General features: G+C 38.7%; 5 protein-coding genes across 5 annotated transcripts; 4 read left to right on the forward strand and 1 right to left on the reverse strand.

Moving 5' to 3' along the window:
* Positions 1–1,547: 1,547 nt before the first annotated feature.
* LOC103846373 (protein trichome birefringence-like 19) lies at positions 1,548–4,045 on the forward strand. Its single transcript, XM_009123287.3, has 2 exons — positions 1,548–2,114; positions 3,149–4,045. The coding sequence occupies exons 1-2, from the start codon at positions 1,638–1,640 to the stop codon at positions 3,947–3,949; spliced, it is 1,278 nt and encodes a 425-aa protein (XP_009121535.1). The 5' UTR covers positions 1,548–1,637; the 3' UTR covers positions 3,950–4,045.
* A 309-nt stretch (positions 4,046–4,354) lies between these two features.
* LOC103846375 (protein trichome birefringence-like 21) lies at positions 4,355–6,404 on the forward strand. The gene is made up of 2 exons (XM_009123289.3): positions 4,355–5,402; positions 5,485–6,404. The coding sequence occupies exons 1-2, from the start codon at positions 4,809–4,811 to the stop codon at positions 6,241–6,243; spliced, it is 1,353 nt and encodes a 450-aa protein (XP_009121537.2). The 5' UTR covers positions 4,355–4,808; the 3' UTR covers positions 6,244–6,404.
* LOC103846374 lies at positions 6,241–8,016 on the reverse strand. The gene is given in 6 exon segments (XM_009123288.3): positions 6,241–6,718; positions 6,795–6,859; positions 7,117–7,198; positions 7,275–7,454; positions 7,535–7,657; positions 7,717–8,016. Coding segments are annotated over 6 exon segments (1,038 nt in total). The 5' UTR covers positions 8,002–8,016; the 3' UTR covers positions 6,241–6,415.
* A 213-nt stretch (positions 8,017–8,229) lies between these two features.
* Positions 8,230–11,124, forward strand: LOC103847529 (protein trichome birefringence-like 21). Its single transcript, XM_033282766.1, is given in 3 exon segments — positions 8,230–10,476; positions 10,555–10,648; positions 10,651–11,124. Coding segments are annotated over 3 exon segments (1,179 nt in total). The 5' UTR covers positions 8,230–9,708; the 3' UTR covers positions 10,968–11,124.
* An 870-nt stretch (positions 11,125–11,994) lies between these two features.
* LOC103846376 (probable endo-1,3(4)-beta-glucanase ARB_01444) lies at positions 11,995–15,399 on the forward strand. Its single transcript, XM_009123290.3, has 2 exons — positions 11,995–14,089; positions 14,797–15,399. Exons 1-2 carry the CDS (start codon positions 12,302–12,304, stop codon positions 15,268–15,270), a joined length of 2,262 nt encoding a protein of 753 aa, XP_009121538.1. The 5' UTR covers positions 11,995–12,301; the 3' UTR covers positions 15,271–15,399.
* The last annotated feature ends 431 nt before the right edge of the window (positions 15,400–15,830 follow it).

Genomic DNA, 15,830 nt, shown 5'->3' on the forward strand with positions numbered 1-15,830 from the left:
GAGAAAGAAATAAATCCATAACTAAGAGACCCTGGGCCTGGGGCTCCAGGAACCAAGATCATCAAACACTATATAATTGAACCGGGTTTGCCATTTGAGCCGGTTTAGCAACGGCCTCCTAATGATCCTGTTTTATTTCTTCCAAACGCTTTGCTACCTGGAGATTCATAACAAAGTTTATTCTCAACTGATTACATTTCAAGCATCTTGTTTTGGTTTTCACAACCCATTACTTCATATCACATCGATAACCATTACGCGTATTAAGAAGACATTCGGGTCCGATATCCAATTTCTCATAACTCAATATCCGTGTTTTGCCACTTCTGTTCGGATTTTGGTTGGTCGGGTTTGAGTACATGTTCGAATAAAATGCCTATGCGTAGTTACAAGTTTATTGATGGCAGAACCAGAGATGGTGGTTACATTTCATTTGAAGTTTCAATATGAACTCTGGCGACAAGTTTTTGAAACTAAAAAACAGGACATATTGTCCTTACTTCTTTGCAGGGTTTCCTCTGTCCAGACTTCTTCTTGGGCTTGCTGTAACCACTCAACCCATTCTAGAAGAATAATAGCCCACCTATCTGAGCCCAATCACAATAATGATAGGATCAAATGGTTACGCAAGTCTGGGGTATCAATAGCCCTCATCTCCGTGGCCAAACCCAAAAAAAAAAGGACCTTTAAAATCATAACTGAGTACGATAGTGGCGTTCCAGCTTCCACGTCACGTGTCTGCGGACAAAAAATACACCAACAAAGATGTTGATATTCTTACCAGCATTTTGGATAAATACAGTTGTTGTCTTTTGTAGTCTTGTAAGAAAATATTATTCCCATTACAACAACAAAAAGCTCGTAACATTTACAAAACGGCCTTTCACATATATATACATATGTATCTAACAGAAGGATGATATGATCGCCTCAACAGCAACAACGTTATGAACCTTATCCAAAGAATGGTGATCTAGTGGCTTGGCGTCCCCATTGGTATTTACAAACCTTTATTGGTCATCTTCTTTTCGGCCATTTATAAAAGATAATTCTATATAAATGAAAGAACGATTTTTCAAAAGTAATCTAATGTTTCTTACCTTGTGGTTAAAGTAATAGCGACTAACCAAAATCAATCCCATATGGCTGCTGAAACGAACTCATGTATGTTTAGCCGACGACTCCCAATTATACTTAACTTGTTTGTCAAAGAGTCGGAAAGTATGACATGCAATTCACAATATATGATTTAAGATTATTATCTTGTGGCACCTACAAAGGAATCAAATCAACAAAGATTAAAACATATCACTTAAAGAAAAAGAAGATGCCTATCTAAATATCATCTAAACGTCCAAATTGCCGACAAAAACGTCCAAATTACAGAATAGTTCATCACCATTGTGAATATTAATCTTTTTGATTGAGTACTTTAATTTTTGTGCAAGTTATTTTGCAATAATCATAACTCATAATTTAGATGTGACACCTACTCGTTTTTTGTAAGAAAAAAATTCACAAATTGTTCATGATTAAATAATTCACAACATATAAACAAACTGGCCACAAGTCTGAGATAATCTTGATTTGTTTTCTTCCTCAAAATCTATCTTCCTTCTCTCCCTAGCTTCCCTACAATGGAGCTTCTACACTCTGCAGCCATTCCAAGCAAACAAAAGCTACTCATTGTAGTGACCATTTCCATATCTCTTTTCACCATCATCCCTCTTCTCTACCCTTTTGTTGAAGACCCTAACTTCTTCCTCAAGCTACAACATCCAAGCCAAACCAGCATCGTCAAGCTCCAAGACAGTGTTGCAACCCGACGCGGAAGCTGCGACATATTCTCGGGAGAGTGGGTTCTTAACCCTGAGGCACCTTACTACACCAACACCACGTGCTGGGCGATACATGAACACCAAAACTGCATGAGGTTCGGAAGACCTGACACGGACTTCATCAAGTGGAAATGGAAACCCCATGGATGTGAAGATGACTTGCCGGTTTTTGATCCGCTTCGGTTTCTTGAGACCGTGAGAGGTAAAACCATGGCGTTTGTTGGTGACTCTGTTAGCAGAAACCACATGCAGTCTTTGATATGTCTTCTCTCTCAGGTAACACAATCTCACACTGTATACTAACTGTTCTATTTCTTGTAAGTGAATAGTAAGTTCACAATCCTCAACAGAAATTTATTTGTTGGTAAATATTGCTTAATTTAGGATTTAAACCTGTTTTTGCAACGTTTTGAATTTAGTTATAGATTTAGTCTGCTCTCAGTTAGAATGATGATTTAACTTAGTGTTCCTGTTGCTCAAAAAAAAAATATTATTCCTAATAAAATAAGAAAGTTGATACATATATGACGTAAACCGATCGGAGTCTAGCTTATTTTGTCACTAAACCCTTTGTAGACGGTTTTAAATTCAAGGTCCAAAAGCATATAAATCACTAAATCACAATTTAGTACTCAATGCAGCAAATAAAAATCATTTAACTACGCTTGACGTCGAAGTAACATTCTAATCGATAAACTAGAATCATTAGATCATATGTATAGTTTAATTAATAGTCGAAGTTACACTTTTGATAAAGTAGTATAAACGAAGTGAGATGGGCATCATTACTGTGATCATTTACCATTATATTAAGAAGTTTGTGTGTGTGTATATACATACATTTTACATGTATGTTAGTTACCTAAGCCTGATAAATCATATAACCACTCAATTATTAATATTTTTTAAAAAATTATTGGTTCACCTGTGCCACAATGATTGAAACAATGTTTTCCTACACTGGAAAAGTAATAATGAAACATTAATGGGAAGTTTGTCCAGTGATATAATATGTTTTAAGCTTTTAATCAAATAGTTTACTTTTTCCTTGCATAAAATTAGTTTACTTGTGTGTAAAGATTCTTGCTAAAAAAAAGTAGACTTGACATTGACATTTCCACAGAGTCCATGGGTCATCTTAGCTAATTAACAAACTGAATAATTAAATTGCATAAACATTATTAAACAGTGGTGCATGGTCCAGCCTTTTTGTTATAATTCGATTTGTTTTTTGTGCATTGGAAATCGAATCTTAACTTATTGGGTTCGTTCTCAGTTTCTCAAGACTAAAGTAGAATTAACATTTTCAGGTTGAATATCCAGTCGATGCTTCAGTTAACACTAGCGATTATTTCAAAAGATGGACGTACGAGACATACAATTTCACCATCGCTCCATTTTGGTCAACACACTTGGTAAAGTCCACAGAACCCGAACCGGGCAAGACAGAGCATAGTGTTTTTGATCTATACCTCGATGAAGCAGACGAGCGTTGGACAGCAGAGATAGGAGACTTCGACTACGTGATCATCTCCTCAGGCCATTGGCATTACCGACCATCGGTCTACTACGAGAACAATACCATCATTGGTTGCCGTTATTGCCAATTACCAAACATAACCGACTTCTCGATGTTTTACGGGTACAGAAAAGCGTTTAGAACAGCGTTTAAAGCGATCTTGGATACGGAGACATTCGAGGGCGTTTTGTATTTACGTACGTTTGCACCATCGCATTTCGAGGGTGGGTTATGGAACGAAGGAGGGAACTGTCTGAGGAGAGGACCTTATCAGAGGAACGAGACTCAAGACGATGTGACGATGAAGCTACACAGGATTCAGGTGGAAGAGTTTGAGAGAGCTGAAGTAGAAGCCAAGAGGAAAGGGAAGAGGTTTAGACTATTAGATACGACTCAAGCGATGTGGCTTAGGCCCGATGGTCACCCGAGCCGCTACGGTCATCTTCCTGAGGCTAATGTCTCGTTGTACAACGACTGTGTCCACTGGTGCCTGCCTGGTCCGATAGATAACCTAAATGACTTCTTACTCGCTATGATTAAGAGAGAAGAAGAGAAAGGACTATTGGCTCAAGTTCGGAAAATGATGTCCTAATGCCAAAACCGAAAGTCTTTCCTGCTCTGTTTTTTAATTGGATTTAATGAATAGTCAAATATTGTCCATGATTATTTGATCACCACGAGTTCAACATTAGCCATCACAATTATATATATAATTTATAAATGGTTAAGATAGAAGAATACAAAGAACTTATTGACTCTAAGTCGAAAATGATGTCCTAATGACCAAAACCACAAATCTTCCTGCTCTGTTTTTTATTGAATTTAATGAATAGTCAAAAAATTCCCTCATTATTTGACCACCACAAGCTCACCATCACCAACCATAATTATACATAAACATATATACATATTTTATGATAAAAAATAACATATAACTATATAATACAGCTTCTTAAAAATAACTTCCATTCGATTTATTCACTACTATCAAATTCAAACTATTTTCTTTGTTACGTTTCGGTTTAAAATGGTTTGATTTACTAAATTGAGCTACCTAGGCTATTGTTATTTTGTTGACATTTTATGAGCTATAATTGTTGGTAATCCTTTCAATGCCATAGATTTCTTTCCAGTCCAAATACAATAAATGTTTAATTTCAAATCTAAGTTTCCTAATCTGATTGTTACTATAAATTTTTTTTGATTCAAAATTCACATCCCATAAATAAAACTATAGAAGAAAATATGATATAATACATCAATTACCAATATAAAAATTTAAGTTATATAATTTATAATATTCATTTAAACTCTTTATATAATTGAATAATTTTTAATAAAAATAAACGTCAGAATTAAAAATTGTTAGGTGTATATAAGTCCGCACAAGGTGGAGACATCAACTAGTATATACATACATTATTTTTATGATATAACCAGGCACCATAGTCATGGAGCTTCATTTGTTTGCAATGCTTCAAAGAACACCACGAGTTGCACTTACATTATCACTTGTTCTATTTTCCCTCACAATAGTCCCTGCTTTATATTCTCTCATAGCCAATCCAACCTTACCTCTACTGATCTCATCATCCGAGACTGATGGCCCCTTTCCATCGGATCATATGCATCCATCTGTTCGGATTCTACCACCCGTGGATAGTCCCATTCCCGCTCCACTCAATTATACAAGACATCGGAAGTCTTCATATCACTCGCCCCCAGTCACAACGTCAACATCAAGGACGCAGATAAGAGATGATGAGCAGAGGTGTGATCTTTTCAAAGGGGAATGGATACCAAACGAAGAATCACCATACTATAACAACGCAACTTGCTGGGCGATACAGGAGCACCAGAACTGCATGAAGTTCGGGAGACCGGACACAGGGTTCATGAGATGGAGGTGGAAGCCGGACGGCTGCGACCTCCCCATCTTTGATCCTAATGAGTTTTTAGAAATGGCTAGAGGGAAGTCCATGGGGTTTGTTGGTGATTCCATTAGCAGAAACCAAGTCCAGTCTCTCTTGTGCCTTCTCTCTAGGGTAAAATCTAATTTTCAATGATCACCACTCAACCAACATCTCTCTATGTGTTTGACTTTTTTTCTTTCTCATTTCCTTGTAGGTGGAATATCCTGAAGACATTTCTTCTTCACCAGACACAGCTTTCAAAGTATGGAACTACACATCCTATAACTTCACTCTACATGTCATGTGGTCACCGTATCTAGTGAAGACTACTAAAGCTGACCCAACAGACCCGGAGTGCAACCTGTTCAACCTATACCTAGACGAGTATGATACCAAGTGGACGAGCCAGATCAACCAGCTTGACTACCTGGTTATATCATCAGGCCACTGGTTTTACCGGCCTGTTATTTTCTACGAAAACGAAACAATCTCCGGATGCCAATACTGCGCGTTACCAAACACAACTCAGTTGCCTCTGTACTACGGATACAGGAAGGCTTTAAGAACATCTCTAAGAGCTATACTCGAGAATTTCAAGGGTTTGGCAGTTTTGAGGAGTTTTTCTCCTCAGCATTTCGAAGGTGGACCCTGGGACAAAGGTGGCGACTGTGTAAGGACACGACCTTACAGAAGAAACGAGACGATACCCGAAGGTGCAGATCTCAAGATTCACGACATTCAACTAGAGGAATTTAGAGCTGCTGAAGAAGAGATGAAGAAGAAGGGCTTGAGACTGAGGCTGATGGACACGACACAAGCAATGCTACTTCGACCAGATGGGCATCCTGGGAGATATGGCCATCTCCAGACTGCAGAGGTGAGTTTAAGAAATGATTGTATCCATTGGTGCCTCCCGGGACCGATTGATTCTTGGAATGATATCTTGCTGCAAATGATGAAGACAGAGAAGTAGAAACCATCCCTCAAGAATGAGTAGATGAGACCAATATCTTAAATCAACACAAAATTGTAAAGAAAGATTATTGTAGGAGTCTTAGTATTTGATTGCTATGTATTTTATATGCAGTGTTATGATTCCATTGCGCAAACTAAAAGCGCAATAGAGTTCTTTTATACATGATACCTCAAAAGGAAATCTTGATGAAAACAAGGACTTGCAGAGCCAAAATGTAGACGACAAAAGCTGACCTGAGATACATAAGCCTTGTTTGGGTCTCAGTTCTTGTAGCAGTTGAATATGGAAGGTAGGAGTGAGCATCAACTTCATGGTCTGATCCAAATCCTCTATCTGAATTTGTTCTTTTGAATCTGTTCCTTGCTGCGTTCCCCTCAACGTTGAAGCTCTCATATCTTCTCCACAAAGTGTTCAGTCTCTCTAATTCCATCTCATTCGAATGAATCTCACCAACGATCCCCTCTGCTTGTGCCTGATAGGCATATCAAAGGCCTCTGTTAAGAGACAGTCTAAATGGAAAATGAAGATTGATATAGCTTGAGATTGACCTGCTTTGCAGCTAATTGCTCGATTAGAGTATGGAGTTGTTTATCCAGTGTCTTCTCTCTCTGAGCTGTGAAAGCAAAACCTTCCCAGTCAGATAATGCAAATGAAACTTTTCAGGCTATTAACCTTTCTAACGGAACCAAAAACAGATCTATATAGGGTCTTTACTGAAAATAAGCCATCTAACATATTTTTTTGACTTTTGTAGGTTGGAGACTTAATAATTACTAATTTTACTGAATGTTGATATCTATTAGTAATTTAACCACAAATCAAACTGAAGTTTCTCGTGTGAGAACATGAAGAGTTGATGACGATAAGTACCTGGAGAAGGCAGCTTGAGTGCTCTTTCCTGGATAACAGCCCAACTCCTCTCTAACTCCTGAACCTTCTCTTCCATTGAACTCTACAGAATCAAATAACTTACACTGCATCAAGATTAGAGAACTCCATGCAAATGAAAAGTAAAAATGAAAACTAACCAAATCGTTCTTTTTGCTCTCCAACTTCTGTAACATAACAGACTTCATGGCCTCTGTACCAGCTCCATCTATACCATTCCCATCAGACTGAATAACAGATTCACCAGAGCCTTTGGAATGCTTTTCATCTAGAGAAGCTTCTTTCTCGGCTTTCAAGCTCACCTCAACATCTTCAAGCTCCTGCAACCCCATATTATATCAAGCAGGTTCAAAATGGTAACAAGCCAAGGATCAATCATCTTTATATCTTATAAACTCACCTTCAACTTTCTAAGAAGAGAATCAACTTCGTCCTTTTTCTCTTCTATCTTTGCCTCACAGATTGATATCGCATTCTCATATGCACTATTCTCTTCTAGCAACGTCTGCTCTCTCACTTGTGCCTAATTGCATCCATCACTCAATAACTCATCTCGATCAAGTTCTATCGAATCAAAAGTACCTGTTCACGAGTGGCGGAGTGGGAATCAAGCTGAAGAGTGAGAGCTGCATTGGAGGCTAACGAGTGAGCATGAAGGTGAGGCAGCCGCTGGGAGATATCCGGCGGTGGCAATCTGAGCCGCAGATCTTGGATCGAACGGCTGAGCGTTGTCGCTTTACGGCCAAGCTCATCGACGTGTTTCTGCTGCTCATCCGTGAACACTAACGGGATCCGATCCTTCTCGTCGCTTCCATCTCTTCCGTTTTTAGCGACGACGTCGGCGGCTCAAGCTAGTAGTCCCGCCATCTCGTCGTCTCCGTTGCTCTTTGGTCTAACAGAGAGTGAGTGAACTCGCAAGGTGTTTAAACCGGTTTAGTTTTGTTGATTCTTTAATTGGTTCGGTTTGGATTAAATTGGGTATGAATAGAAGGGAACATGCAAAATGGCTTTCTATACCCGTCGTATATTAGTGGATAATTATTTGTTAGGGCAAATCTCCAAAATAGCACTAAATTTTTTTTTTTTTTTGAAACACCACATGCATTCATTACTTAACCAAAGTTAGGTGCGACATTTAAGCCAAGTTCAGCAGATAACACCTGCTTTGCTACCAGATCAGCATCTTTGTTTCTCACACGAGAAATCCAAGAAAAAGAAAAGAACTCAAAAGATAGAACAACAGATTTAATATCTGTAACGATTCCGCAAATCTCCAAAATAGCACATTTCTAAGTTTATATCACAAAAATAACACTCAAAAACTAAAATAACCAAAATAGCATTTTATCTTTTGAAAATTTTAAATTTTTTTATTTTTAAAAATATGAAATCTTATCCCCAAAACCTCACTTCTCAACTCTAAACTCTAAAACCTAAACTCTAAACTCAAAATCCTAAATTTTAAATCATAAACCCTATCCCTTAAGTGCTATTTTTGTGACTTTTGGCCTTGAGTGTTAGTTTGAAAACAAAAACTTGATTTAGTGTTATTTTGGTCTTTTTGTTTATTTCTTATGCTTGTGAAAAGAAAACGTTGATGTCATTGCAGTTTGCCATTGCGTGCAGAGCAGCAGAGGTGTGATCTTTTTCGACGGGGAATTAAAAAAATGCTTAAAAATTGGTTGTACATTATTAAAAAGCAATAAAGTATTCAAGGATTGCAAACAAGAAAAATGTTACCAACAATGACTGTGAAGAATATATTTTAGTATTCGTTATCATTGTATATATTACAACACGAGATTCAGCCATATTAATTAAAAAAGTTATGTCACAAAACAGTTCAACACCTCATATGGTTGTAGATTTTTTTGACATACAAGTTGATTTTTTTTTATACATAGTTAACTTCAGCATGAAGCAACTCTATATTGCATTCATGTGAAGAATTGATAAATCTACGAGTTAAATTGTATAAAAGTATCAGAATTTATATAGTTAATTATACCAATCTAACATGTGATTAATTCAAATATATATCACCAAAAATTAAGTAGTTTACTTATAACCATCACTTATACAGTAATACTATACAAATATAAAATTAGTTTTTAATATTTCATAAATTCCTTTTAAATATTTATCATAAAGTTATCTCTACCAAATTATTCATAATCATTTACCCAAACATATCCTAAAAGATTCCTAGTCTTTTAAATAGTCAGTTAAAAATTATCTCACCATTGGAATACATTTCTTAGCTTATTTTGTACTGTTAATAAAAAAAATGCTTATTTTGTACTTAAACTAATACTACTGAGGTACTCAGCAATGAGATTGCTGTAGTGACAAAAACCAAAAGTCTTCCTGCTCTGCTTTTTAAATGGATTTAATGAAATAGTCAAATGTTGCTACTTGCCACCACGAGCACACCATTACCGCCAAAGTTATGTATATAATCATATATATAATTACAGTAAGGTCAATACTAACCACCATAATGAAATAGTCGTCATATGATCACCACGAGCTCACCATTACCCACCATAATTGTACATAGACATACATATATTTATGATAAGACCATGCACCATAGTCTTGAAGCAGACAATGGAGCTTCCTTTATTTGCAGCGCTTCAAAGAACACCACGAGTTGCACTTACATTATCATTTGTTCTATTTTCCCTCACAATAGTCCCTGCTTTATATTCTCTCCTAGCCAATCCAATCTCACCTCTACTAGTCTCATCATCCGAGACTGATGGCCCCTTTCCATCGGATCATATGCATCTCAGTCCTCTAAATTCTCCATCTGTTCGGACTATTTCACCTGTGAATAGTCCCCTTCATGCTCCATATCATACAAGACATCAGAAGTCTTCATCCGGTAAGATTCCTTCACCTAACATTAGTCCAATTCCGGTTCCACCTGATCATACCCTTTCGAGACATCAGCATTCTTCATCCAATCAGAGTCCCTCACCCGTCAACGGTTCCATTCCCGCTCCACTCAATTCATCCTCAGTCACAACTTCAAAATCAAGGACGCAGATCAGAGATAATGAACAGAGGTGTGATCTTTTCAACGGTGAATGGATACCAAACGATGAATCTCCATACTATAACATGACGTGCTGGGCGATACAAGAGCACCAGAACTGCATGCAGTTCGGGAGACCAGACACAGGGTTCATGAGATGGAGGTGGAAGCCGGACGGCTGCGACCTCCCCATCTTTGATCCTAATGAGTTTTTAGAAATGGTTAGAGGGAAGTCCATGGGGTTTGTTGGTGATTCCATTAGCAGAAACCAAGTCCAGTCTCTCTTGTGCCTTCTCTCTAGGGTACAATAATCCAATCTAGTTTTTAATGATCACCAACATCTCTCTCTATGTGTTGACTTTTTTCTTATTTCTTTGTAGGTGGAATATCCTGAAGACATTTCTTCTTCACCAGATATAGCTTTCAAAGTATGGAACTACACATCCTATAACTTCATTCTACATGTCATGTGGTCACATTTCTAGTGAAGACTACTAAACCTGACCCTACAGACCCCAAGTCCAACTTCTTCAGCCTCTACCTCGACGAGTATGATAACAAGTGGACGAGTCAGATCAACCAGCTTGACTTCCTGATTATATCATCAGGCCACTGGTTTTACCGGCCTCTAATTTTCTACGAAAATGAAAAACTCTCCGGATGCCAATACTGTTCGTTACCAAACACAACTGAGTTGCCTTTGCACTATGGATACACGAAGGCTTTAAGAACATCTCTAAGAGGTATACTCGAGAATTTCACTGGTTTGGCAATTAGGTTCCTACTGAAATAAGCTATCTAACATATAGTTTTTTTGAGCTTTTTATATGTTGGAGACTTGACAGTTCTGACTGGTGAGACAAACTAGTAACATTAACAACATATCAGACTGAAATATCTTGTGTGAGAACATGAAGAAAGTTTGAGAATACAGCCAGAGTTGATGTAAGAGAAGTAACTGGAGAAGGCTGCTTGAGTGCTCTTTCCTGGATAACAGCCCAAGTCCTCTCTAACTCCTGAACCTTCTCTTCCATTGAACTCTACAGAACTAAATAACTTACACGTTTACACCACATCCAGAATATACGAGATTAGAGAACTCAATACCCACCGAATGTAAAAAATGAAAACTAACCAAAGTTTTGGTGTTTAAACCGGTTCGGTTTGATTGTGATAGCTCATTGGTACGGGTTTGGATTAAATTGGGTCTGAAATAGAAGAGAACGTGCAAAATGGCTTTCTTTATCCATCGTATGTATGAGGTATGGGTCTTCAGAAAGGCCTTTGAAAAAGATAAATTTAAACGAAAACTTAAGGAAAATTGGACAATTAATGGATAAACGCGTGAAACAAAACAAGAAAACGTTGATGTCATATAAGCTTCTAATTATCTGTCCAATCAGAATTTTACAAATAAATATTCATAAACTACCCTATTAGGAATTTGTTAAATAGTTCATTCTCACTTCTTAACTTGATAAACTAAAATTCTAGACTTAAATTGTCAATTAAGAAATGTGATAATTTTACTATGAAAATGTATTATTTTATGGATATACAGATATGCATTGAAAGCAACATTTCTTACCATACAAATAAACCAATAAATGAATTCTTATCCTTTTCTAATTGGTGCAATAGGAGCCTACAAAAATAATGCGTTACCGCGTGTTTGTAATTTGCCTTTGCTTGCAATCAACCCTCTTCCTCATTCATAAGCAAAACATCAAATCAGAAAATCTCAAGCATCTACCAAAACTATCCACAAAATAAGGAATTTTGTTAAAACCAATCCAAACATTGTAATATTCAATCACATATACGATTTTTAAAAAAACACAGAAATACATTTCTACAAAAATATTTGTAATCAAGCTCATATTCGTAATGTTCATTTTTGGGTTCATCTGGGCATAACATCAATATCTTGTCTAGGTTTAGCATCTAGCAAGTCTCCTGCACGTTCCCAACACCTTAGCTTGTAAACCATCTTGTAAGCCAACTAATCTTATAAAATTTTAAAAATATCCCATCATAAATTTCTTTCTAACCAAACAAACCCCACGAGTCAAGACGTGTCAATTTACCAAATCCGCATTTACCTCTTTCTCCTCTTGACTAAGCAAAATGTTAAAGAAAGTGAGGCGAAAGGTCAAAGCCTTCGTCACCAAACCCTTTAAAAAGCCTAATAAGACCAGACCTTCAAGACCTCCATCACCAGAGCCACCACCACCACCTACTTCTCCTCTTCCTCAATCTCCACCACCTCAAGAAATGTCTTCCTCAAGACAAAAGAACGCTCCGTTTCTCTTCCCGAGATCCGAATCATCCGTCTTACCCGACCCGTCTCGTTTCTTCAGCCACGATCTCCTCTCAACTCCTCTCCCCACAAACTCCTTCTTCCAAAACTTCACCCTCAAAAACGGAGACCAAGCCGAGTACTTTCACCCTTACATCATCAAACCATCTCCTTCGTCTCTCTCCATCTCGTACCCAACTCTCTCTCACAACTCCGCCTTCATCTTCGAGGCTTTCAACGCCGACATCACAATCTCCGGGTCGGACGGACCCGACCCGCATTCGAGAAAGACTCATCTCATCTCTTCCTTCAGCGATCTCGGCGTCACTCTCGATTTCCCTTCCTCTAATCTCAGATTCTTCCTCGTCAGAGGAAGCCCCTTCATCACCTGTTCTGTCTCCGGCACCTCCTCGATCACAATCTCAACGATCCACGCGGTTTTGTCGTTTGCCGGGAACAGCTCATCAACAAAGTACACCGCGAAGCTCAACAACAACCAGACCTGGCTAATCTACGCCTCTTCCCCGGTTCACTTAAATCAAACCGGAGGCTCTTCGATTAATTCCGGTGCTGGATTTTCCGGTATTCTCCGGTTCGCCGTGCTACCTGATCCAAACCCGGATTTTGAATCAATCCTCGACCGGTTTAGCTGCTGTTACCCAGTCTCCGGCGACGCCGATCTCACAAAGCCGTTCACTTTGGAGTACAACTGGGAGAAGAGAGGCTACGGAGACCTCCTGATGCTCGCTCACCCTCTCCACCTCAAGCTTTTATCAACCCACGACTGCTCGATCTCCGTCCTAGAGAGCTTCCGTTACAGAACCATCGACGGCGACTTGGTAGGCATTATCGGAGATTCATGGGTTCTGAGACCCGACCCAGTTTCGGTGACGTGGCACTCCATCAAAGGAGTCGATGAAGATCGTCGCGAAGAGATCATCTCCGCTCTAGTTAAAGACGTTACCGACTTAGACTCCTCCGCTCCGGTGACGAACTCTTCCTACTTCTACGCGAAGCTGATCGCGCGAGCCGCGAGGCTAGCTCTCATCGCGGAAGAAGTCTGCTATTTGGACGTGATTCCGGCGATCAGGAAGTATCTGAAGAGCATGATCGAGCCGTGGCTAGACGGGACTTTCGAGCCGAACGGGTTCCTCTACGACCCCACGTGGGGAGGCGTGATCACGAAGCAAGGATCTCGAGACTCGGGAGCTGACTTCGGGTTCGGGATTTACAACGATCACCACTACCATCTCGGCTACTTCCTCTACGCGATTGCTGTGATGGCCAAGATCGATCCTTTGTGGGGGAAGAGGTACAGGCCTCAGGCGTATGCTCTGATGGCGGACTTCATGACGTTGGGGAAGAAGAAAGGAGCGAGCTTTAGTTCTAATTCGGTTTACCCGCGGTTGAGATGTTTTGATCTTTTTAAGCTTCATTCTTGGGCCGGTGGGTTGACGGAGTTCGCTGACGGGAGGAATCAGGAGAGCACGAGCGAGGCTGTGAACGCTTATTACTCAGCTGCTTTGTTGGGGTTGGCTTACGGGGATACGCATCTGGTGGCGGCTGCTTCGACGGTTTTGACGTTGGAGATTCACGCCGCGAAGATGTGGTGGCAGGTACCGGTTTTAATCTGAGTAAAATAGAATTGAACCGGATAAGTTGATTTGAACCGCAAAAACCGAGAATGTTTGATATGATTAATTGATTAGCCAAATTGATTCTATTCGGTTCAGTTTGGTTAATCAACTGATAGAAATCTAAGTTAATAGGTTTAGCTGGGTTATCTTTGATTCGATTGGGTATAGTAAAACGTAAGTTTCGTTTGGATGTATTACCAAAACACAAACCAGTTCGGTTCATGCTACATTTTTAATTCTAATTACTATTCTTAGTCGGTTTAATTTTGGTTTTGGTTCTGGTTCGTAATGATCTTGTAGACTTATGGTTTTATTAATATGGTTTAATTGATAAAACCAAATGAATCTTATTCGGTTCGGTTTGGTTAATCAACTGATAGAATCTAAGTTAATAGGTTTAGTTGGGTTATATTTGGTTCGGTTGGGTATAGTAATACGTGACTTTCGTTTGGATGTACAGTATATTACTATATTCAAACCAAAACACAAACCAGTTCGGTTCATGCTACATTTTTAATTCTAATTACTTATCCTAGTCGGTTTAATTTTGGTCTGCTTCTGGTTCGGATTGATCTTGTAGACTTATGGTTTAATTGATAAAACCCATATTGAAATGGTTTAATTGGGTTTATCTTTGGTTCAATTTGGTTTAGTTAAACTTGAGTTTCTCGTCTTGGTGGTGGCAGGTGAAAGAAGGCGACACTATTTACCCGGCAGACTTCACGGCGGAGAATCGTGTGGTTGGGGTATTATGGTCAACGAAGAGAGACAGTGGCCTATGGTTCGCGCCAAAGGAATGGAAAGAGTGTCGGCTTGGGATACAGTTATTACCGATACTTCCAATGTCGGAGATTCTGTTCTCGGATGTGAAGTTTGTGAAGCAGCTCGTGAATTGGACCATGCCGGCGTTGTCGAGAGAAGGCGTCGGAGAAGGGTGGAAAGGGTTTGTGTATGCTTTGGAAAGTATTTACGATAAAGAGGGAGCGATGGAGAAGGTTAGAGGATTAAATGGGCATGATGATGGGAACTCTCTGACTAATCTGTTGTGGTGGATTCATAGTAGAGGTGGTGATGACGATGACGACGATGACGATGAAGGTGGGTACGGTGGTCATGGTGGTGGCGGGAAGTATTGTTCGTTTGGTCATTATTGTAATTAGTTGTTGGGTTTTTGGTTTGTTAAATAAAGGGAAACAATGTTTGATATATTGGGCTTAAGATTCTTAATCAGTCTATTACTTATGCTGGGCTTCAAAACTCAAACCTTGTCGATCCACCAATTTTATTTGCCCATGGATTCAGGGTCTCGAAGAGTTTGTCCAATTATATGAAAGTTTGGTTGAGGACCCAACCGGTTCTGTCGGTCAAGTCAGGAATTAGTAAATTTTCAAACAACCGCTAATTTTTCAAACAACCGATACAACCCGAAATACTTTCGGGTTCAGATTTCAATTCTTTTTTTGATTTAAATATACATGATTTGTATCTATTTTGTTACCAAAATATAAGTAAAATTTATTTAAAAATAAAAAAGAACATCAAATGTGATCATTCAAAATCAAACGAAAAATAAAAATAATTATGGACAAAAAGAAAACCGAATAAATGAAAGCAAAAAACGAAAACTAAGTTCTCACAAAATGAAAAACATTGTTCAATAAAAACAAAACCAAAATCTCAAGCTTTCAAATTTCAACCGCCACCTTCAACTATTAACCTT

The sequence above is a fragment of the Brassica rapa genome, chromosome A10 (assembly GCF_000309985.2).
Source record: "Brassica rapa cultivar Chiifu-401-42 chromosome A10, CAAS_Brap_v3.01, whole genome shotgun sequence".
In the NCBI taxonomy this organism is placed as follows: Eukaryota; Viridiplantae; Streptophyta; class Magnoliopsida; order Brassicales; family Brassicaceae; genus Brassica; species Brassica rapa.

Excerpts from the sequence above, each read along its gene's own strand:
- LOC103846373 (XM_009123287.3), top strand. The coding sequence starts at position 1,638 with ATGGAGCTTCTACACTCTGCAGCCATTCCAAGCAAACAAAAGCTACTC. Across the intron at positions 2,115-3,148 it reads TGATATGTCTTCTCTCTCAG|GTTGAATATCCAGTCGATGC; the intron begins GTAACACAATCT and ends TAACATTTTCAG.
- LOC103846375 (XM_009123289.3), top strand. The coding sequence starts at position 4,809 with ATGGAGCTTCATTTGTTTGCAATGCTTCAAAGAACACCACGAGTTGCA. Across the intron at positions 5,403-5,484 it reads TCTTGTGCCTTCTCTCTAGG|GTGGAATATCCTGAAGACAT; the intron begins GTAAAATCTAAT and ends ATTTCCTTGTAG.
- LOC103846376 (XM_009123290.3), top strand. The coding sequence starts at position 12,302 with ATGTTAAAGAAAGTGAGGCGAAAGGTCAAAGCCTTCGTCACCAAACCC. Across the intron at positions 14,090-14,796 it reads CCGCGAAGATGTGGTGGCAG|GTGAAAGAAGGCGACACTAT; the intron begins GTACCGGTTTTA and ends TGGTGGTGGCAG.